The 26,015-nt window shown below is 34.5% G+C and overlaps 1 protein-coding gene across 1 annotated transcript in view; it reads left to right on the top strand.

Annotated features, from left to right (window-relative positions):
- Positions 1 to 3,317: 3,317 nt before the first annotated feature.
- Positions 3,318 to 26,015, top strand: part of LOC150092937 (neuropeptide receptor 15-like) — a 106,906-nt gene continuing 84,208 nt past the window's right edge. Inside the window, exon 1 of the mRNA XM_090414110.1 lies at positions 3,318 to 3,754. Coding sequence (XP_090270236.1) covers positions 3,318 to 3,754 — 437 coding nt within the window. The remainder of the gene's footprint in view (positions 3,755 to 26,015) is intronic.

The raw sequence follows: 26,015 nt of genomic DNA, 5'->3' as shown, positions 1-26,015 counted from the left end.
ATTGGTTATGGCTGGTCGCATCTCTAAAAACAGATAATTCTCTACAGTCTGAAGAAGAGAGATGGTGTCATTGTTTTAGGTCTATTTGGTGGTGTCGTGGATTCCCTGACCAGAGGGCTTTAGTTTCTTTAACAAAGCCACCAACGTACACTTGAAAATATTAATTGTTGCTCAGTTGAACGTATAAACAATTCCTAAAGATGATATCTGACTATCACTGCCTATGAAATACTGCAACCTAATTCCATGTAGTCACGGCATGCAAGATCAAAATGACTTCCGAGGATAAGCAGCAGGTACCTTGACTTTTGGTAGGATAGTGTATCATCTTAAGGAGTCTCTACTGATGAGTGACTGCTTCATAAAAAATAAAAGCATAAAGATAAAGTGCACTTCATAACGCATATATTTCAACACGCCTTTTTGGAATGTGTTCTTTATTTTATATTTCACATTTTATTTGTCTTTATTATTATTAAGGCTAAAATTGCACAATAACCTCGATAGTACATTTAATAATTCACAAGGAGCGAATTGATGAGTAAACAGCTGTTTACTCATCAATTGATGAGTAAACAGCTGTTCTTTTAATCGCTATTCTCATAAATGTAAGTCCTTGTTTATATAAAAATTTGACAGATTTAAATGAATCCAGAATTCAACATAAAACGTGCTATTATAAGCAGTAGGGAAAACATTCACACACACAAAGTTAATTAAACATTTGACATAGTTTAATGTCAGCATACCTTATAATAATATGTATCAGAATTCCTTTAGCAGGCGAAATTGCATTTCTGAAAATTTAAACGGTTTGTAATAAAAGATACGATGAATTGGAAAGAAGTCTGTGCTAGAACGATTGCTTAAAATCCATTACTATGGATGAAAAATAAATAAATAAATAATAAAGGTCTGAATGAGATGGAAGATAAAAAGAAATGTAATAATCCTGTGATAACTTAGGATTTCTTTCAATATAATTTGAACTGGAAATAAATGGAGAAGTTGTATTGTTTTCAACTAACGATAAAGCTAACAATTTGTGTGTGTGTGTGTGTGTGTGTGTGTGTGTGTGTGTGTGTGTGTGTGTGTGTGTGACAAACAAGTAGCGACACTTTTTTATTAACAACTAACGAAATAGAACCCTATTTTGGAGCGATCGCATTTGCTTACGCTTTTTGTCATTTTAAGAGACGCAGAATTTAAGACAATCACTTCAATCCTTTCTATCATCTGCCGGAGGGAGGATACCCCTTGAGAATATCTTGAGTTGATTCAGCAAATGAAAACGTTATTTAATATGACAGATTTTAAAATAGGTGATGCGCTGTAGTAGGGAAAAGGCACGTTGATGATTTTGGAATACGCAGATTTAAGAAAGACTTTTTATTAAAAATAAAAACTGTTTTCTTATTTTAAAATATTAAGGAGATTATGATTATTTTTCAGAATATGCGAGAATCGTGCATATTGTATTTAAATGTTGAACATGGCTTACTAACTAAGCTGAAAGTTTTCACCAGCTGAACTTCATCCTATCATTTATCATATTAAAAATATACACACTACTCGCCACAAAGACGATTGCTATACAGCCAGGCAGAATATGAGAGACAGACAGAGAGAGAGAATGTGTCGAACGGAGAAAAAAATTATTATAAGCTGCTTACTAATCAAATAGAATTTATCCCTCATCGAAGATGGCTCTTCTAAGTAATCTGATTCTTTGTCATGAAAATAAGAATTACTAGACTAAATCAGATTGTGAGATTATCAGATTACATCCCCTACTCAAAATTAGCATTTTGAGTAGGAGATTCTATATTTCTTTAAAGAGATTTTCTGTGATTCCTCAAAATATATATCAAAATAAAGAGCATAGGAATATGGTAAAAACATATCGTATCTTCTACATTAAAGGCACATCTGAAAAGATATCTAGAGTGCTTAACAAACACCAACTACGCACATTATTTAAACATTATGTGAAATTGACAACTCTTATCCGTTCGCTTATGGATAGATTCTCTCCTTTATCACATCCAGGAGTCTATGAAGTACCCTGTTCATATCATCGAGCCTACTATGGACAGATAGGAAGAACTGTGAACATCCGCCTTAGTGAACACAAAAAATACATCCGGCACTTTCGCTATGGCAAGTCAGGTCTAGCAGACCATGCTTTGGATACCCCGCACACTGGATAAACTGGAAGAAAACAAAAGCATAAAAGCTTTTACAAGTCAGAGAGGTTGTTCCTGGAATCAACAGAAGCCTTGAAACATACTCCAAACCTCAACAAATATGGCTGTATAAATCTACCAGAGATTTGGGAGACAGTCATCTTAAGATCAAATTAATACTTGCTTTCTCTCTCGTTTTTTCCCCCAACTTAGATGGCGCCTAATTAGAACTTCAGTCTTTGTGTGGCACGCTACAATTGCTCATACTAGTCCCACTGTTACACCGGATTGCAGTTGCTCGCTACTGTAACAAACTTTGTTTGTGTGCTCTGAAGATGCTGGAACCGTTAAAATCCAATCAACATGTACGACGAACACATAAGCCTTTCCACACGGTTAACATATCGTATCGTATATGAAATCGATAAAAAAAGCGCTCAAAACTTGAAATCTCAAGCACTAGGATTTCTTCTTTCTTTCGGAACCTAATTATTGTTATATTTCTTTTTCTCCCTTCACTTTTTCTTTCCTACTCGGAGATAACAAATGTCTGGAAAAATTCGAATTTAAAAAAATCTGCACACCAACCAACCTTTCCACAATCAAGTAACCCAAACAGTTTTAAATCTATTTGCACCTACTAATTAGTATCAATCCAACCACAATTAGAGACATAAATATACGATATTATATATAAGACCTTACATTTAGACAGTTAAATTCCCGATCTCGCAGGCGCTCGCACATGACGTCCGGATAACTCGACTGACACCAGATGGCGTATGCAGGAAAACACCGTGAATCTTGAAGAGCGGCGGAGCATGACCGCATCAGCCAGTCTGAGCGAATCGTAACGGAAAGGAAGGTGCCGAAACATATTCGGAAACTTGTGGAATTAAGAAAGAGGTGGGAGGTGAAGCGATTTTGTAAGTCGTTCGGATGACGGACAGGAAACGACACTGTCAAGTGAATAACTTTGCGTGAAAGGAAAAAAAAATATATTGAGAAGCCTCGAGAGATAGCACGAGACTAAAAAAAAAATAATTAGAAAGAGTGAGTCCCACTTCCTTATCGAAGTTGATGAATTTCTACGTACAATAAATTCCGCTGTCTTTTCTCTATAGACGTGCGATGTCCGTCGATCTTTTAACCTCGTTGTCTTTAGCGCAAGTCACAATTGACCTCAATGTATCGAACTATACTGAAGAATGTGATAATTTTACGTTTGTAGACGAAGGAAGACGCCCACCTCCATCATCGTTTGCTACCATCATATCGTTGTCCGTGCTGTTCTTTGTTATCGGTGCTGTGGGTGTTGCGGGAAATCTGCTGGTGATTTATGCCATCATGGGTGATAAGCGAATGAGAAGTTCCGTCACCAACTTATTTATCATGAACTTAGCCATCAGTGATTTTATCATTATGATGGCTTGTATTCCGGACATTGTACAGTTTATGGAGAACAAAGGTTGGTTACTAGGTTTACCCCTTTGTAAAGTTTTGAGGTTCACAGAAGTGTTTGCTCTGTATGCTTCCGTAATGACGTTGGTTGGTGTGTGCGTCGAAAGGTAAGAAGTTGTTTAACTGTAATCTATATTAATTAATACTTTGACAAATATACTTTGATCTAGAAGTTTAGTGTTGCAGAAAATAGCCAGAAGTTTGCTGAAAAGTGAAGTTAATAAAATACTTACTCTTAAGAAGAAATTTAAATATAGCTTTCTAAATAGATTTTATGTCATTATGCAATATTTTTTCATTTTCTTTTCTTTTTTTTTGGTGCTTGTTATTCTCTCTATCATAATCTAATTTAAAGAAAAATTTTTTAAAAAATTAAAATCAGAACGGCAGTGCTTTGGTGTACTACAGTGAAGTGTCATTTACAGGGGAAACTGCTGATACTCGAATTTATTTGTAATCTTTTATTTGTAATTTGTATATTGTCAAGACCTGTTGTAATTTTCAAGAACCGCTATTCTGTATACTGGAAGATTTGTCTATAGTTCCAAAACTTTTTCCAGCTCTCATTTACCAGGTTAAAAAAGGCGTATAAATCCATTTTTCAAATAACATAAGCGATATTTAATATAAAGATTTTATAACATTTTACTTAAATATTTCTATGCCATTGTTACTGAAATTAAATGCAATAAAACAATGACACCAAAATATCAAGAAATCTCCGAAGCACAAACATTCCTGTACGATTATTCAAATTCAGTTATTTCAGAATACAGAATAAAACTAATAAAAACACGTTTTATAAGAAGTACATAAAATACCTTTAAAAGCAATTATGTAATTTAGTTTTAGTTTTAAAACTTTTAAAACATTCTTTCACTTTTAAAACATTCTGTTCAAAACAGAATGTTTTAAAAGTGAAAGAAAGTGTCGAAAATTTGTAGCACTTTCAGATCCCAGCAATACTTTGATGTATTTACTTTCTGTCGGTGCCTTGTAAAGCAGACAGAGTCCAAAGCAACTTCCAGGGGAAATCTAATAACACATACCAGACTTTCGGTGATGACAGTGCACACAATTGGAATGGATGAGATTGGCTTTTGTCAATGAACTCACACGACAGTAACCGAACAACACCTTGGATGAAAAGATAAACCTAAAGCAGAGAAGGTATGCAACGTGATTACAAAAGTAATCACATAAGCAAGCATCTGTAATTAATTATAATGTTCCTGAAACTATTTTTACATTAAAAATTATTTTTTTCTGTGTGATATTACAGTAGTATATTACAGTAGTAATGTTATATTATAATAACTAATGATTAATTATACACCATTGACATGTTTAATCTAGAAACAAAAATAGTGAATTATAAATGATCTGTTATAGTTTACTAATTGAACTTTGGAATACATTACTTTTCAAACGTAAAAAAAACTGATTTCACAGCAAACGGAATTTAAAAGAAGTTATTTCTACTAGTCTTTCAATAAGCGAAACTGCAGTTTTATGTAACAATCCGTAGGGGCTTGCAAAACTGCTTTTCATAGAATAGATGCATTTGAAAGTATCAGGAATTTCTTTCAACTTACCTATTCGTACATATTTTATGCCTCTTTTTTATGTCTCGATTTCAAAGCACATTTTCCAGCCGATGAAAGCATTACGAGAATATTCCTAATGGAAGTGGTGGTCTGAATTGGATACACAAGAGATTTATAAAGTAATTTCTGAAAGTTGTCGATAGTAACAACGTCTAAGAAGTTGCAACCATTTGTTTAATTTGCATATGATATCAGAATTAAGACGGAACTACGAAAACGACTTCCATAATTCATAGTTGCAATACAGGCAAACTTTGCTTAATGCCTGCATGGATTCAGTTATCAGTAACGAGTAGGAGAGATGTGATTACGATTGCAAATCTATTTTAAAGATAGCGTCAGGGTTTTATCTCGGCTTCAGCAATGATAACGCTCTCTACTGATTTCGCTAGTACGAATAATTAGTTCAGTGTTTTTCCGGTAGAAGATAAGTTTTCGTTTTGGGCAAATTCAATGATAAATGAATTACAAAAAAAGAACGAAATGCAGACGAACAAAAAGCGAGGGTATTTTAAAATCTTATTCTGATATATACACTATGATAGAAAAAGTACTAGGATATCTTTCTTACTTTATTTCCATTTTGTTATTTGTGGTGGTTATAAACCAGTTAGTGTAACTCGCCGATATTTCGACACATGATGGGATGAGTTCTTGCAGAATTCCGTGCATGGCAAACTTTTAGAAGACCCTAGAATCGCGATATGAATTATCGTAGGGAATAGCTGCTGTTGTTTGTCATAAACTAGTAGTAAGTGAATCTTATAGGATGTTGCTGTAATTAATCCGAAGGGAACAGCATTGGTTAAAGAATTTTTGTATCTCCTGATGAACCAAAACATTTGACCACTTTATTTGTAACACCCTGCATTCCAGAAATTACAGTAACAGGCGATTGTAGATTTGAGTCTTTACGAGTAAATATTATGGATTTAGAAGCGTCTTTGTCAGTACTTTGGTATGGAGTTTCTAAATTCATGCCAGAGTAAAAAAAAAACTCTTTCCAACTTTGGCAATAGATTCAAGTTGTCTTTAAAAATGCGACATAAAATGAATGAGACCAAAAAAAAATTGTCTTCTAGAGTAGAATGTCCACACTAAATGAACCCACCTACACACAACTAGAACTCAATATATTATTTACATAAATAGATGGAGGCAATTTCCTATTGTCAATTGAAAAAAGAAATATTCAACGCGGTATGATGAACTACAGACGTCAAGGATTTGACAGAAACGTTCTATTAGTAACCAAATGCTCAATTCCTCCAATGTTTTGTTCACTGATTGTCTTGTTACTGATGGACTATTTCCTTCACACATACTTTGTTATCTGAGACCAAAGTACGTGTGATGGAAATACGTTGTTATCTGAGACCAAAGTATTTCCTTCACACATACTTTGGTCTCAGATAACATCCAACTTCTCAATGAAGAAAATAGTACAATCGAAACTAGAAAACTTAGGTTATAAAAAAAAAGTTGCCATGTTCACTAAATTCAGAGGTGCTGTTCTACTAATCAGAGGCATATCTAATTTCATCCCCTAATACAAATCGATGCTCGACTATCACAACAAACAGGACACTTACGGATTTTATGCTTACGGCTTTCTCATCTTAGGATGGATACTCCAAGCAAGATAGTAGCCATGTGAGCATTCAGAAGAAGCCAGTAACATTATAATAATCTTTTCACTCCTTAGTGGGTACTCAGAAGTACTATGTACTTATATGCTTTTCGTCAGCTCTTAAAATGCACTTCCATTATTTCAATGCCAAGGAGACTTGGAAGTAGTTTTGAATGTAACGAAAAATAAAAAATGCAGAACCAATACTAGATGAATTCTTAAAAAGATGCAGACAATAATAAATGTATTCCTGAAAGGATACAACGTCAATAATAGATGCATGGAATATACAGAAAACATATACTGAAACCTGATACCAAGCTAGGAAGGGTACTTCAAATTCAACTGAAATAATTTCCTATATATATTAAGGGGGGGGGGAATTCAGAAAGAGAGGAGTAAGGTGCACTTAACTCTGGATGCACTATTATCTACAGATAAAAGTCTCTTCGTTAATATCTTTCATTTGCTATGCAAATATTTTCAATTCTGTCTTCACGATATTTGTGAGGGCAGAAATGGGAATATTTGTGTAGTAATATTTATGGACAAATAATATAGGAACTAAAGATATTTTAGTGTTCACTTCAAAATACATTTGGGCATGTGCATGTGGACGAAGAAGAGAGAGAAATAGAGAGAGAGAGAGAGAGAGATGGAATGCATTAATATATTAACTCTAGTATAAGGTTGGAAAGCTTCCTTATATTCTTGTTTTTCTTGAAGAAACGAAGTATTAGTCCAGTATATTGCATCTTTTGTTCGAGTATATATACTTATGTCCTCTTTGCCTATTCCGTAGGATGAAAAACCTGTTTCGTGGAGCAAGAACCATGCTCCTTCCGTATAAAACCGTAGAACTAACCGTTCTAACTTACGTTCTGACTTTTCCCTGCTTCTGTGGCTAAGGAAGTACAGATTAAAACTTTTAATTATGATATTACATTGGGAATTGAATTTAGGCATTGAGAAGAACTGATTTGGCTAAAGTCTCCCTCAACCACTACCTCCCTCCGACCCCGAAAGCGATGAATATTCCACTATTGATTTTTTTTTCATTGTTCTTGGCAGTAAACTGATGCTGTTATCATTAAAGGCATCGTCAATTAGATGCTGAAATTTTGCTTTTTATAATAAACACAGAAGTTTCTTTCTTAAGAAACTTTCTTACATTTCGAGTTTTTGGTCAATAAAAGTTGTGAATCCTTAAAGTAGTATTCTGTTGCGTGGTTAATGGTTGATTGAGTTTTATGGTATAGTTTGAGACAAAAGATATCACTTGAGTATAAACAAGGAGTATGCTGACACCAACTTCATTTGTGGTTTCTGTGAAAACAACACGAAAGCTAAAGTTGATCATCACCAATGGGAATTTCAAAACTATTTCGCTGATAAGCAAGTTTATTAATATCCACCAAGCTCCTTCAGAAAATGAATATTTAGTTTTGTATCTAAATATGATATTTATCACCACGTTCTTCACAATATGTTATGTGCTTTGAACAACAAAAAGTAGTCATGAAACACGAAATTATTCGGTGCATATCCACAATCTTTGTACTCTCTAAACAACTGCTTTGAGGAGGCTAAATAAAGTAGGTTTACTTCCTCACATTCGCAAGAAATGCACTGTCTGATAAGGCAGGGATGAGTTTCCAGTGAACTATTATCAAAAGGTGTTCATAAATTCTGATGTGTGTGTGTGGGGAGGTAGAGTTACATTGCATTCTACTGGTTAGAAATCAGAGATCCACGTTGGTTAAGTAAGAAATTAATGTGAATATATGGATCCAACTTCTACTTGATATGGGGATATGATGTGATGAAATAAAAAATAATTATAGGACAGTAGTGAATATTTATTTTGGAATTAGAATGATGGAACAGTGATTGTTCAGATTTTCAAGAATTTGGCAAAAAAAAAAATCAAATTTCGGCGTATTTAGTCTTTTTGCATGCGCCAGTATACGATCTTTTTTTTTTCGCTCCGACTGAAAGCAAAATTGAAATTATTCTACAAATTTTAATAGAGATCTTAAATTTAATTTAAGATCTATATTAATGAGATTTTCATTTAGTGAGATAACATATATTATCATCATTATAATTTTTATTAAAATTTCTTAATCAAAAACAAATAAAATTATCTAATATTAATGGCGTGTGATATTAAAATAAAATATTAAAATACTTAAATATTTAATATATTTTCAAAATTTTAAAAGTTTCTTTAGATTTTAATTATACACCTTTTACTTTATTAAAATTGTTAATATATAATTCGCTTTAAGAATGATAAAATTTATTTATTTAGGGCCCTCCAAGGATATTAATCGCTGCATCTCACGGTCGATTCCCCCCACGTTCCCCTAAATAAATAAATTTTATTATATTTATATTATATTTATATTATATTATATTATAAATATAATATAAATATAATAAAATTTATTTATTTAGGGGAAGATGGGGAGAATCGACCGTGAGATGCAGCGATTAATATCCTTGGAGGGTAATGGATGGCAATGCTATAGCCAATGAGGTCCTAACTGAGGGCGCGGCTATTGCTGTTACCCCTGTGATCAGAGCTTTAATAGCTTAATAACATCTTATCCCTACACTGTCCTCTACAGATAACGGGGAAGATGAAAAGAATTCTTGCTTCGCCCCTTTAAACCAGTCCTTATAACGACTATAAAATTTAGGGGTTGATTGGATGAATCAATCAACCGTGAAATACGGTGGTTGATTCATTCAATCCAATACCCTTGGAGGGTAATGGATGGCAATGCTGTAGCCAATGAAGTTCTAACTGAGGCTCGGCTATTGCTGTTACCCTCTTGCCATAATCAAAGCTTTAATAGCTCAATAACACCTTATCCCTACACTGTCCTCTACAGATAACGGGAAAGATGAAAAGAATTCTTGCTTCACCCATCGAACCAAAAAAAATAATAATAAAATAATAATATTTAATAAAATTTAGGTTTATCTCAGTATTTGATATTGTTATATGTGAAATAGACATCACATGTAACAAATATGACAGTGATTAATATAAAGAACCCGGTTTCAAAAAAAGTTCTAAGTAACTTGAGTATATATATATATATATATATTTTTTTTTTTTTTTTATCAGAGAAGGGATATTGTAATTGAGGTACCTGTTTCGATATCGAATTTCCCATTTTTCGGAAGTACTTCATTTTTATTCGGTACTGTGTTGAAACAAAAAAGTTCCATACAATGGAAGTTAATATGTAATTAAGTGATTGTCAGTTAATTAATATTGTCACTTTACTAGTCTAACACTTTTATTTTTCCTTGTCATCCGAGGCAAGGAAAAACAAAATAGTTGAAACCATAGAGGAAAAAATAAATGTTAAAAGGTTTCGACGTATTATTTGCTCTTAAATAAACAAAGTAATTTACATATGACAAAAATTGAAGCCTTCAAAACGAGGAAAATTTGAATTTTAAGGACATGATTTTTAAAATATTAAAATAAAATGCTCAGAATATTTTTTTATTAATTAAATCATTATTCTGATATTTTTTAACACTTCCGGAAATGAAAATGAGAAAGTCAGTTCGCATCAACTTTGATTTTAAAGGTTGACATATTTTAAACAAACATCTTATAATTTAAACGAAAAGTTGACCTTCAACTTAATTTGAAATCTTTCCAATTTTCATCCAAAATTAAATTAAAAATAATGTAGTGGGCTTAATGAAAATTAAAGTACAAAATTATGCACTTTGGTTAAACTAAAAATGAAAAGCTGCCACTTTAAAAAAAATATAAAATAAAATATTTTATTCTGATTGCTTGCGATGTAATGATCAGCAGAAAACAGGCAATGAATGTTTTTTTTTCCATTATTACTTCCTGGATATGAAGGACCTTTATAAGGTACTTTTTAAGAGTTATGTCAGACGGAATAGTTTAGAAAAAATATTTCACTTTGTGATCTTATGGAGGTCATTTATTTGTGCAAATAAATTGTATCGTATATGTGGAAGTATCTAATGTATAGTCTACTTTCTTCATGCGAACTTGGCTATGGCTGGATCAAGCTCGAGTTCTCGTGTAAATACGAAGGATTAAATATCCAGTTTTGAATTGCATTTCGCACTTTGAAATGACTTTTCGAAGCTCTTCAGTCGTCTTTGGAAATGATTGTTGCTACACAAAGCGCCTGTACATACGTCATTCATCACATAACAAAAAAAAAAAAAAACAGCAACATTCAGTGTATGTTTTTCTAAATGATTAAACATAGTTTGTCATTAATGAAGCTTCAACGTATCAATTACGATTCGATGAACGCGTTCAAAATGAAAATATTAAAAAAATCGATACTGTAATAGCCCTTGTCCAAAAACGTTTTCTTATCAGGTAAACGGACAAGAAAACGTTTTTTGGACAAGAACTAATCTGCTTAAGAGCTATTAAGAGGGATGTTTTCATTTCGTGTCACTCTCCGAATCAATTTCGAAGATCACCCATATCTTTCCAACATGATCTTTCTCACTACCAATCGAGTTACGCAAGTGTATGCAAGTAGTCAGCCGTACACGCAGATGACGATCTAGTTTTTCTTCGAGATTTTAATTCTTTATGTGCCTTTAAATTGTTTTTCACTCGCTACACGAATATGTGGAATGAGTAACTAGTACGGATAAACTCGGTGATATTTATTCCCATTCATTCCCGGACTATCGTGGCTCGAGTGAAATAGATAGATGCCCTCTAGCGGCAGCATTAAATGTAGTTACACATCTGAAATGTTGCCTCCTTTTGCCAAAAGAACATAAGTTTGGAGAAAAGATTCAATCTTTTCTTCCAACAGTTGCACCCATTTATCCACATGTTCTCAAGAGGTGTTTCCAGGAAATTATAACTTTTCAGCACTTGTAATTAATTCATTCCTTGAAAGTCATTTATTCTGTTAAGGAGGAAGTGATCACCCTCTTAACTTATCCACTGTCAGAAAGATGGTCTGTTTTATGTTTTAAGACAGAAATATCCACAAATGGATTCGTTCGATAATCTGAATGAACTTCGATGTAATTATTCCAGTTAAGACTCATTTGGAGTCAAAGTGTTGTCCAGGATATTGGTGTGGTGGAAGAAGAAGACAACAATCGGATTGATATTGGGAATGAGTGGTTACTTAGAAGAAAATACTTCGATTTTGTAAGTAAAAACTCTTAGAGATAAGATGTATAAGAAAGCGCTTGACGATATTAAGAAAATCATAAAGATATCGTTATATGTTTCAACGAATTGCATATTAATCGACACAGTTTTAAACTTCTTAAGATTTCCTGTAAATTAAACTTAAGGGTAGTTGGTCACTAAATAGGAAAAAACGTAGTCTTTTGTTCTCTGTGTTATGCTCTTAGATCCATGTCGCATCATTCGGCTTACGAAACCAGATCCGAAGAAATAGGGTGGCTAATATTTATTCCTAGTTTCCTATGACTATATATCGTGCATTTTCTTCCTACGGGATTTCTTGTTTTTGGGATTAAAAAACTCAAGTTTCCTGGAGGAAAAAAAATCCCGTCAACTCCGCATAAGATCGGAAAATTCACCTTCAGCTGTGATGAGTGTTTTCTAGGCTTCCTTAACAGGATTCTAACCCACAATTTTCCATACGTCGCCAAAACTAACTGAGTTACGGAAGTTCTGAGGTTTGTACTTAGGAAAAATGCCTTCATCATTGAATGGTCGTGTTCTTTACTTGAATACATTACGGTTAATGCTTGTGGTTGTTTCTATTTAATAATTTTAAGTGACCATCAAAAATATTCAACTGTCGAGAATTTAGTTTGTGTTCTGACATACGCTTTGTTTCTTTGCATCATTCCGGTGAACTTAGACATACAACATATTAAACTTGAGGATTCATTGAAACGAAATAATAATAAACATTGGACGCAGAAATACAGGGCGGCCATAAAATAACTTTCCCTCTTTAGAGGCATATGCAGCTAAAAACAATAAACGGATTGAGACTTTTGAAGGCATGGGGAGATGAATTCTGCCAAAAAAAAGATTTAGTTCCAAAAGTCGCCGATAGGGAAAATTTTGGGGCTGACGGAGGCGAAAACAAGCAGATAATTACATTAAAGGGAGTTAAATAGAATAACATTTCAACGGTGTAAGCGACAGCTGCGTCGCTCATTCCAGCTGGATATGTGGCGCGTTACAATGATAATAATAATAATAATAATAATTAAATAACTAAAACAACAACTTGCGAGAGACACAGAAATTAATGTAGTGATTGAACTCACAGGAAATAATGTTTTATTCATCAGAATCAGGGTCCCCTGGACCACATACACGATTTTCAATGTGCTGACCTTTCTTGTGTACAACAAATTGCATCCGGTGTGCGACATGCTCTACAGCTGAGCGTAAGGAGTCGGATTGGACGTTCATAACAGCACATTTTATGTTTTCTTTCAAGACATGCAAGTTAGGAACGCCACCAACGTACAAAACGGATTTCAAATATCGTTTAAGGTAAAACAACTTAACAAGAAAAGCACGCTGAGGCAAGGTAGGATGCATATTGAGCACAATTCGTCAGTCATTGGAATAACTGCCTGAACGTTTCTAATCCCTTTTTAAGTGGAATTGGTGGCGCTGCTGTCACTTACGCACTGTAAAATTTGTATAATCCTTTTTACCTGCGTTTACTGCAAATATTTGACTGCTTTCGGCTCCGCCAGAGCCAAAATTTCCCTATCGGCGACGTTTGGTACTTTTTTCTTTTTTTTTTTTTTTTGCGGAATTCATCTCCTCATTCCTTCGAAAGTCTCACTATAAAATGTGGTCTCATTCCGTGTATTAGTTTTAGCTACAGATACCTCCAAAGAGGGAAAGTTAATTTATGGCCACCCTGTATTTTCATTCCTAAGCTTCTTTAATGAGAAATCTTCAATGAGGATTATTCTATTAAAAAACAGCTCTGTTCTCTATCCGAAGACGAAAAAATCCCAACACAGTCTTGTATGCTTAACTGAAAATCTCCGGTAAATTCATTGTGCGTTTAGAAGCAAACAGCATACTTTCCAATTAAAGACATCACGTCTCCCATCCACTACACGCGTACAAATTCATCCGATAATGAAAATGCCTCTTTCCTTTGATGTAATTGTCATACATTTACTGCGGACCTTCCAAAAGCATTGGGATCTATAAATTAGAACAATTATCTTCCGTTTCGTTGTGTGAACTCGGCCAACTGTAAAAGGAATGTCAAGCAAAGATGAGATTATTTAAATTAAATTTCGACCAGAAACATTTTCCAGTTTCCTTATCAAGAAGCTACTTACACTTCGAGATAAAAGGAAGCAAGTTCTTAGTTCGCTGGACATGATAAACCGTATGGGATGTTTTACAAAGCGTAACATAGTCACGCACGGCACTAAAATGATTATTTCGTTAACAGAAATCTGTCTGAACAAAAGAAGTTAAATTTGTAGTTGATTTCCTTCGTTTGTTCTGAAACGAATTCATATTCTTCCAATTATAAACCCATACTCTTATTTTAGGGCATTTGTGACACGGAAAAATTTAATTCTGGGATAGCTTTCGTATTTATTTAGTTGTTAAACGAATAACCGACTGTCTGAGTAGTTGTTAAACAATCATATGGATTTTTTCATTAATTTTATTTAAATAAATCGAAAGAAAAATACTATTTCAGGTTGACTACATTACTGTGTTTTTGTTTATCCAAAAATTTAAATTTCTCGTTCCATCTTTATATTGAAGGTAATTTGAAATTGAGTATAAATCTGCAATAGAATGCGACGTTAGTAATTTCTGTCAATAAAGGCATTTTGTTCAGAGTTGTAACATCTCCCACGCAACATAATAATTAATTAACAAATTAATTATCATGTTTCACATAATAATTAATTTGTTTCACTGAAATCATTTTCAATAATCTGTTTTTGCCAATCTAAAATTTTGTACTTCTATTAACATGCATGCAATACTTCTTTGAATTAGTCGCTTAAATAAATCGCATCCTGAGTAACCACAAATAATCATATAAATTAAAATAATTGCACAACAAAAAACAATCAATTGTACTTATATAATAAAAATGTTTTTTCCCTTATGCTAACATTGATAACTTCTCATTATCTATTATTATAGCAAAAGAGATAGAAAAAACGTGTACATCCATTCCTTCCTATTGGATGAGCATCGTTAGTGAATTTTTAACAATTAGTAACCATAGAGATCTCGTGATTTCAGATTCATTGTTGCATATCAAAAGAAACTCCATTCTTTGACGTCTGCCTGGAGAAAAAAGTTAATTTTGTTATAGTTAAGCAGATATTTCAGAAGATTCATTTCCGAATCTAGATAAAACATCTTTACATAATTCTCTACAACATTCCCTTAGGATAATTGGAGATTGTGGAAGTCATTCTCTCATCCGGAAAACACAATTGTGGAAACTGTGACGCGGAATAACACAAATATTTATCAGGTGGAGAAGATGAACGTATTCAACCTGCCTACGGAGAAAGTGCATGCATACTTAGAACCAAAGGTAAAATTTTCAAAATATAACGACGCCCTTGAAATGTGAATTCCGTTCGATAAATTAGTTATAAACTGCAATTCTATTTCAGTTGACTTGACTTTAAATGCCTTAGGAATTAGTAATAGATTTAAGTAGGTGGAAATATTTCTGCGTCAGTAACTACTGCCCACTTCTTATTTTAAAAATAAAATAAACTCTGCAAAGACTTTTGAGTTACAAAATTTCTTTTGTAATCGTTGTTTTAGGCGCCACGCAGGCAAAACTTTGGAAAAGTGTTGCATAACACAGCGTTTCCCAAACTCTTCCTACGACGGAACACTTCACAAATCCTGAAATTTTAACGGAACACCTTGGTTAGAGTCGAGTATTATCGGACTCGTATTCAATGTAAAGCTAAGCGCACACTATCGCCGAAGCTGGCTATATCGCATTGCAAAAATGCGACAGCGCACACAACAGCGTGCCGGGCCGCATCACATCGATTTTGCTTGTGACAGCACGTTTTCTAGAGTACATACCACCGTACTTCACTCGCGCTCGGAGGTGTCGACAACCGCGGGCGGCTGAGTCAAGGCCAGGGTGCGCTGGCATTCATAGCACACGCAGAGTGAGGAGCTCTTGATTTTCAAACATGTTTGAACTTGTCGCAGAACAGAATTTAAAACCATTCCAGGCTCATATCAATTTTGATAATTTTTCACGGAACACAGTTTGGGAAAACCCTGGCATAAGATAGTAACGAAACGTTATGAAGAAATGCTATGACATTTCAGTAATAGAAAAAGGATTTATTTCAAATTTTCAAGTTTTTTTATGATAAATTCTAAATGGTGTGTCTTAGTTTACCTTAATAATTTTAAATAATTAAAACTATTTGAATTTAAAATATTTACTGATACTTATTTATTTATTTACAGTAATTTATATTTATTATCTATAATTTAGCAAAATTATAAATTTAAAAACATTTAATCACTATCCTACAAATACGTGTATTTTCATATTGAGCTAATATTAACTATACATTAAGTAAGTTCAGACCTTTTTTTCTTATATTCGCTGATATTCAAAAAGAGGAGTTAGCTGAGTAATATGAACATAGTGTTTGGCATTTATAATATTAAATATGTAGAAAAACAGCAAATGTTAAAATTACTATTAACAGTGAATTTGGAATCGAAATTTAAAGAAAAATATTAAAAAAAAGAAATAGTTTATTTCAAGAACATCTCTCTCTCTCTCTCTCTCTCTCTCTCTGTCTCTCTCACTCACACACACACACAGAAAGTTCAGACCGACACGGTGAAAAGATTACAAAAAAGAAAGAAAGAAGGCAGAAAGAAACAAAATGATCCTATTTATTTCCCAGCAAAGTGTTTTGTGCTTTTACCACGTGGGTTTATTGATCTCCAATAATGGTCCAGCCACATGCAATGAAGACAGCTGATTCTGAACCTAATCTAGAAGACGCTCACAGCACCTGAAGAATAATAAATAAACGAAATAGACCTACAACCATAAAGTGAGCCCTCTGACCTTATCTTTGCCTTTTATAACGTTCAGAACAGTAGTCGAACTCAAATTTATCTGAAAGGATTTGGATATTTGCTAATCAGACGGAAACTTTGGTCCATTGAGCGAAAGAAGATAAAAATATAAAAAAAAAAAACATATTGAAGTAATTTCGTTACAGAGCTACGAGCTGCTTATTCTTTTATTATTTGTAACCACTCATCAAATCTCATTTAATTATGAGAAATCTGAAGAAAAAAATAAAGCGTAGTCTCCTCAACTCTCGACTTGAAAATTGTGTCTTTTAATTCCCCCCCCCCCCCATAGAAACATAACTCTTTAGGAATCTTTAGTTTTTTTTTTTTCAAGATAATTTTTTTTCGTAATTTTTTTCTGTTGTTGCGTTAAACTAAATGTTCATTATATGCCTGAGGTATTTCAATATTTACCCCAAAGAGGGAGCTTTTGCAATCACCGGGAAAAAAGACTTCTTTTTTATTAACTTTGGACTGGTACCGTGTATAATAAGAAGTCGTGGTCTGTCCAGTAAAGCGCACGGAAGAATATATGTCACTTATCCTAACTCGACTGAAAAGGTAAGATTCTTGATGCTTACAAAAAAAACCTGCCCTTGAGTTTTTTAAAGGTTTAAATAAAAACGAAATATGATAGAGCACTTAGAATTAGAAAAGAAATTATTGTGTCTTCTAACTGCAGGGCAGTTCACCTTCTCGTCGACTTTTTTTCATTTAGAAAACGCACACACACACACACACACACACACACACACACACACACACACACACACACACACACACACACACACACACAGAATTTCTTCTGGTGCCAATTTAAATTGCTTTCTTCGTTGTCTAACAATTATCAAACTAGTATTAATTATAACTAAATGTGCATTTTATCGCGACAGTTATCACAAGCAAACGAACGTGTTCTTGCTATTTTCAAGCAAAACAAAACCTCCAGGGATTCATTAAAGGCTTCAAAAAATGTACCGGTCGACAACTTCCACTTCTCCTCTGGCTTCCTTGTTTAACTAATTACAGTTTCCCGGGAGCAAGGTTTCTTAATTCTTAATCCCCCCCCCTCTCTCTCTTTCTCTCCTTTCTCCTCCAAGTGAGAGAGCAACCAGTGCTTTTAAATGCTCTTTTCAAAGATTCCTTTTTTTAAAAGCTTTCAGAAGTTTCTTTAAATCTAAGAGATTTCTTATGTTCTTTTCCCCTCAAGCTTCTAAGACGTACTCCGATAGATTACTGAGGTGATACAGCCACTCTTTCATTTGTCTTAGAGGCTTCATTGCCTTTTTCGGAGATATCAACAACAGTACTTCAAGACTTCCCTAATTAAACCCACTTACCTTTCACTAAGACGATCTTCCTGGTTCTATCCAGGTTTTTTTTTTCATTATTTTATTCCTTTCTCTTTCGCGATGTATCTTCTTTTGTGCCCCACATTTTATACGTCACAGACCGCATACATATGGGACGTCACCTCTTACCTAATAATGTATGATCAGTAAATATTAATAGAGAGGGGAAGAGAGGGATTGAATTTTAACATACTTAAAATGACAGTTTAAAGTTTTATGTAAAGAGTGTAAAAATATGAACACAGTGTCAGTGGCGACTCGTGGATTAAAATCGTGGGGGTGCTGCAACTTTCAAAATATACATACACACCGTAAGTACAGTGTATACGTGTTTGGATAAAATATCAGAATTATGGTAAAAATTAAAAAAAAATTAAACATGAAAAAATATTGTTTATTATCGATAAAATTATACAGTTTGGTATAAGTCAAAATTATTTTAAAATAAAATCCATCATCGTAACCCCAATAATGTTCTAAAATAAAAACTATAACAAATGTTATGTCTTTAATTGTAGCCTGCTTAAAAATATTTAAAGAGATGGAGTAAACACGATAAGCACTACGAACACTCTACTACTGGCGCAAACTGCATATAAACGACAGTGGAACTGCGCGACGGACAGTGCCGCATTACGCTAATAGCTCGCATCTCACTATGACATGCATATGCTTGCGCGCGTAGCAATATGACACTATAGTAAACACAGTGCTGCTAGCGTCCTCCTAAGTGCTACAAGATGGATTTTTATTATTTTTTATACAAAATAAGAGAATTGTATAGGATTGTTGATGATAAAAGTAAATATTACAAGCAAATAGAAATAAATTAATAAATATATTTATATAGCAAGAAAAATTGGGGTGGTGCAGTTCCGTAGTGCCAATGCACAGTGTAAATAAAATGAAGATAGACAGAAAGCGAGAGAGAGAGAGAGAGAGAGAGAGAGAGAGAGAGAGAGAGAGATTAAAAAGGCCTAATGGAAGGCCTATAGGATCGCTCGTAGCCATCGACTAGGTGAACATTTTTTTCCTACGCTTTTCTTCGACCAGTTCCCGAGTTGGTCCACTTTGACCCAGGCAAGAAGGATTTTTACCTGCCGAAACTTCGAATTTTTAATCCCGCAACTCTAAAAATATACGTTAGTACCTATTTCAGACAATTAAATGTGTGCTGAGGTTTAAAGTCTCTAGGTTTTTTTATACGTCGCATTTATACGTCATACTGTGTTCCTGAGTTCTTACAAATCATCGAAAGCCCTAAACTCGGTTACCCTTGGTGACCGACTGCGTATTGATTTGATCGAATTGATTTCTAGAAATGTTTGTTTATTGGTAATCTTAAAACTGTTTATTAAAATAGTCAAATATTGCTTGTGTGAAGATTCAAGTTATTATTATTATTATTATTATTATTATTATTATTATTATTACAGGAAATGGAAACATAATTGGTTATTTGATTGCAGTCGTAGTTTTATAATCCAAGTAGAAAATCTGTGATTTCTAAAAATAAAAATATTTTGTGTGTGTGTGTGCGTGACTTGGATGAGTGCAGTAAGAACTCAATCATTCCAGATTCTACAAGAAAATTACAACACTGCTAATAATCCCATCAGAACAACTTATGAATTCTGAAGCAACCCTAAACTGGCTCTTGAATACCTTCATCCTTCTGTCTCTCGCCTTTAAGTGGTCTCAAAGAGATTACGACTGTCCAACTGCTGAAAAATATAGATTCTTCTACCTATGATCTATATAAGCATCTATCTAGATATACAACATATTAGAGTTTTTGAGAGAAATTCATCGCCTTTTGTGAAAAAACAAAATAAAAAACTAAGCACTTCCTTTCTATTGTTAGCAGCATCCATCTCGAAGCATACATGTTGATAAAGGGCACATTATGGCTAGCTTTGATGTCACTAATGTTCTGACGGAGAGACTTATAACGTATTGTATATAATGTAGTATATATAATATGATGTAGGATAAAATCTCCGAAAAAAAAAATAAATAAAAGAAAGAAATAACGAAAGAGCTCATAATCTTACTAAAACATTGCTTAGCATCGTCGTTGATACCATATAAAAACAAAACTTTAGACTTAGTAATCCACTTTCTCCAGTTCTAACCAACGTCTGTATCTTAGCATTTCAAAAAGGCCTTGAAAGCATATTCACTCAACCCAAAGTATAAAAAAGGTTATCATGCTTTCAGCAATCCATTCTCTGTTTTTAAACCACCTGAACAAACAACAACCCAATAAAAAATTTACTTCCGAGATATTGTCAAATGGCCACTTCCTTTCTGGAATATAAATATAGAAAGCTATGGGCACAAAACCCATCCACACAAATGGATACTTCTGTTCTTCTTCAGATCATTAAAACATCATAAATTATGTATCAATTCAGCTCTTGGAGAAAGAGCTTGCCGTCGTATACCCTCTGTCCAAAAAGAAACCGAACTTTTCGAAAATAGAAGACACTAGTGGCGCCATCTATTGTATCTTTTTGTTGTCGAAAGCGGCAACCTTCCTTAGTGTTGTATCAACTGTTTATGACATTTGGTTCATTAGAAGCCGAGTTATGATGCCAATAGTGATAGTGTGTTTTGACGAACGGTCGCAGTGGCGCACTCAGGATTTAATCTTGGAGGGGGCCGAGTACTCATAACTTAATCTTGGGGAGGAGGGAGCCGAGTTGATTAGACGATTTGAGTATGCACACTACGCATTGCATACGACCTATGACTGAGCATCTGTAGTGATCACCAATTACCCGTGATCTCTGGCCCGGCTAGGGCAAAGTATCGCCTGAGCACTACTTCATTTGCTTTGCTTTCACAACGGCGTGATTCCCAAGAGCCAGAGGGTGTTCCCACCTTACGTGACCGCTAATTCATAAGTACAGTAGTATAGAAATAGAAGACACGACACAACAGAAATAAAACAAAAAAAATTTTAAAAATTTATTAGGAAAAGATTTTTTGGAAAATCTTTTGGTCTTTTTTTAGGGGGGAAGGGCCCCTTGGCCCCTCCCTGGGTCGGCCAATAGTTGGTCGTCACAATATTCATGCCGTACGCAACGAATTCTAGCTATCAATCCTTACAAAACTTCGAAATAAAACTCACCATTGACCGTTTAGCCAAGCGGAACGAATTCTTTGTGGATAATGCCCTTGGAATCGTAGAAACAAATCAGCATTGTCGTTACTTTTGACTTCTCCAAGGGACTTTTTTTCGGATGCCCCTCTTCTAGTGGTCTCCACTCAGCACTCTGGTGCTTTGTTTCTGGCTCGTACTCAAAACACTACGTTTCATCACCAGTAACGATCGTTTCAAGGAAGTCTGAGTCCTTACGAGCGGTTTTAATGGGGTCCTTGCAGTGTTCAATTCGATACGTTTTTTGGTCTTCGGTCAACTTGTGGGAAACAAATCGCGAATTCAATTTACGCAGGCCCAAACTCCAGGTCAAAATGTTGTGCACAGTTGATTTTGGAATCCCTAATTCATCTTCAATCAATCTCACGGACGATTTTAGGTTTTCTTTGATAAATCACGCACTTCTTGGATGTTAACTTAGATCAGTCCAGTTTTTGGGTGGCCCGGCTTTTCGTCTTCCTCAAGCGTCTCACGACCACTTTGAAATCGCTGTCACTCTTGGCACTATAACTCGCTACTATAGCACTTTATTTGCTTCTAATGAAACAATGAAACGAATGTCATAAACAGTTGACACAACACTAAGGAAGGTTGCCGCTTTCAACAACAAAAAGGTACAACAGGTGGCGCCACTAGTTTCTTCTATTTTCGAAACGTTCGGTTTCTTTTTGGACAGAGCGTGTACTATTAATTAAAACTAAAATGAAATCCTTATTGCAACGTGTTAAGCCCAAATAAAATGCTTTAAAACATCCCGAGTTTGTTGTTTTAGCGTACTTCAATGACACAAATACTAAAGATACAGACTGAAAAAAAAAATCTCTTGAGCCACTCATTCTTGAATGCGTCAGTGATGGGAAATATCAGAGACTGAAGACCACTCTACTATGCACGTGTCATTCGTAGCCAGCCCACATAATAAGTCAACAAAAAAGACACGAAGTTCTTTAGAATACATCTGAAATCTTACACCGCCTCTACGACAAGATGCAAAGAAAGAGCTGGGACGATATTGACATCTTGCAACACACTGTTTACTTGAATACAGATCCTAGTATTAATCTAGCTGACTGCCTTCATTCAACAGCGCAAGCAGACGCACGCATCCATGTGCATCAATAGGCACGTGCCCAAAAGTATTTTGAATAACCAGAATGCTACATGACAACATATTGTTGATGTAATGCTGTTACTCTTTGTAAGTCGGCCTTGTTTTGTATTTCTTTTAGACTTGAAGAAGCCCCTTCAAATAAAACGTATCTGCATTTAACTAATACAATATATATTGTGTTGGTTTCCTTTCCACTATATATTACGGTTTTGAATGTTAATTCCAGCTAAGGAAAGTTTTGCAAACTACAGTACATTAGATCGCGGATTGACGGAAAGATTAACAAAAAAAAAAAAAAAAAGAAAGAAACTTATTAAAATTGGTTTTAAATATCGGTAGAGTGTACGCTTTAGGAAATGTATAATATAAGAGGATTATTATTATTATTATTATTAATGAATAGGAAGAAGGCGCTATGCAGGCATACAAACGGTTGCATGGTTGTATCGCTGGTCCAGTTTTTATAGTTTTAATGTGGTTCTAACTCCTGTTTTTAATTTAAAAGTGCATAAAGTAACTCTACTTGTCAAGCTGAAGACAGTGACATATTATTCATCGAAATCGGCCAAGTGGAATCCAAAATCTGAGTGTGCTAAAAATTGAAGCGTACACCGCGGTTGCTAACGAGTATAGAACAAAGGACGTTGCCATCTTTGCAGCTGTCCAAAGGAAGAACGGTGAGTCATGAAGTGCAACAAGTGTCAGAAGGAATTGCCGTCCGACGGATGTTACATAACCTGCAGGAAATGCCATAGGAATCTTCACTTTACATGTTCCGGACTTTCAGAAACAACCTGGCAACACAAATCCAATGCCAAACGAGAAGAATGGAAGTGCCTAAACTGTAAAGAGAACAAAGAAACGCCACCACCCACGACGCAACTGATTACGCCGGAGGCAGAATCGGACGATGAACTGAACAGACCAAAAAAATACCGGTGAGTCTTATAATTTGAGTTCCGTTAATTTATTACTAGAAAAAGGTTTAGAAAATATAAAAGCCAGCTTGGTAGATCTTGTCCAAGAACTATTTGATAAACAGAATAAAGAAATAACAAAAAAAATTAGCGAATATGAAGAGTTTGTTAAGTTTAATAATTCAAAAGTCGAAGAAGTCTTACAAACGGTAAAAGACATTAAAACCAGCATTAACGCACTGACAGGTAACACAAATTGATAAAAGACACATCGGAACTCCGTCAAGAATTTAATTCCCTGAAACTACAATACGAAGTTTTAAACCAACAACAACATAAAGAAGAACTTGTGATAAACGGTCTTCCAGAAACCGAATCCACAGAAAATCTCAGAGACGTAGTTTTAAAGTTAGGCCATGGAATTGACATCCCACTACAGCATAATGATATTCAGACCATAAATCGGATTCCCAGGAAGAACAGAAAACAAGGCTCGCTACGACCCGCACCAGTCATAGTTCGTCTGACCAGCAAGGCTACAAGAGACAATCTCATAAAAGCCAGCAGACTGAAAAAACCAGTAGTGAAGGATTTAAATGCATCGCAAGACAATACGCCAATCTTTCTATCTGAGTATTTAACACCTTTCAATCAGAATCTTTTGTACCAAGCAAGAAAAGAAAAAACAGAAAAAAGTATCAATTTTTATGGATCAAAGACGGCAAAATATTCTTGAGAAAGTCACGGACTTCAAAGTCTATACAAATAAAAAGCTCGGAAGATATAGACAGGTTGCCAGAGTGAAACAAAAGTCTCCAACTTAGTTCAATAAGAAGATCTCAACACAACAAAAATGAATATGAACCATCAGATAGTTGTAATTACACCAGAATACATCAGTAATTGTACTTTCGAATCTTTTGATGCGTGGAAACAAAACACAATACAAGCGAGAGGTCTCTCAATCTTGCATATTAACATCAGAAGCATCCGAAAACATTGGTTATTGTTATTGGCTTATCTGAGGAATTACACTGATATTATCGATATATTGATTCTTACAGAAGTATCCATAACTAATGATGAAGCGACTGCTTTCCAAATTCCAGGCCGCCAAACAAAAAGAGGGGGTGGAATATTAATATTTATCAAACAAAAATTAATAGCAAAAGAAACGGTCTATCAGTTGAAGCATGCTGAAACCCTCTGCCTTGAAATCATTAATACCACGAATACACAGCATCCTATAATACTAAATGCTATTTACAGGCCACCAAACCTAAACATGATAAAATTCTTACACGAACTCAATTGCTGGCTTTCAAACCAAGAAATATGCTCAACCGAACACCTAATGATAATTGGCAACATGAACATAAATATTGCAAATGAAAACCAGAACAACACCGTACAATACCTAGGCACGCTATCCATGTATAATCTAATACCAACAATAACATCATGTACTAGAGAAGAAATATTCGGAAATACTATCACTGCCTCCTGTCTAGACCATATAAACGTCCGAGCACCACCAAATAATTAGTTACACTGCATCAGTCATAAAGTGCAAAGTAGCAGACCATTACTTCACCGCTCAAGACAATACTCATGCAATGTCCCACAGAAGAAAAGCTACAGAAAACAATAATAGACGAAGAAATAGTCAACCACGAAATAAGAAAAACAGACCGGGAACACCTGGCATCATATTCAGCAGATATCTTATACAGCAACATTAAACTCACACTGGAGGAAATATATAAGAAAGCTACAAAGAAAGTCAGAGTCCTTCAAAAACAACACAAAATCCTTGGATAACACAAAACGTAATCCTATAAATACACAGAAAGGACGCTTTATGGAAAGAATTAAAGCGATATCCAAATAACACAACTTTAAAAACTGAATATAAGATAACAAGGAATGGCCTTACAACACAAATCAGAAATGCAAAAAGAAGCTACTACAGAGACAAATTAACCTCCGCACAAAACAACATGAAACAAACCTGGCATCTGATTAATGAGATGCTAGATTCTGTTCCCAACACCACTGCCTCCGAAACCATAAAACACAGCTTCATGAAAGACGCAAAACCTATCCAACAACTAGCAAATGACTTTAACTAATACTTTGCAGACTCCATCCAAGAACTTCACAGAAATATTTCCCCAATCACAAAACGAGACCCTCCACTTGGACCGCGATCAAAACAGACATTATGGTTCCCAACCATAAAAGAAGCAGAACTTCTCTCTGCAATACATCAAATCAAACCAAACAAAGGCCCAGGAATAGATGGTATCAGACCTAAAGATATAAAGCAACATGCAACTAGTTTAAGTCCTATCCTACTAAAACTAATAAATAAAATATTTAAAACAGGACAGATACCAAGTATGATAAAGACCGCCATAATCACACCCATATACAAACATGGAAAAAAGAAATTT

This window comes from Typopeltis vanoorti, chromosome 24 (genome assembly GCF_054136105.1).
Source record: "Typopeltis vanoorti isolate ZY-2024b chromosome 24, IOZ_Tvanoo_1.0, whole genome shotgun sequence".
Classification (NCBI taxonomy): Eukaryota; Metazoa; Arthropoda; class Arachnida; order Uropygi; family Thelyphonidae; genus Typopeltis; species Typopeltis vanoorti.
Note: the sequence above shows the minus strand (reverse complement) of the source record. Positions and strands in the feature narration are given on the sequence as shown.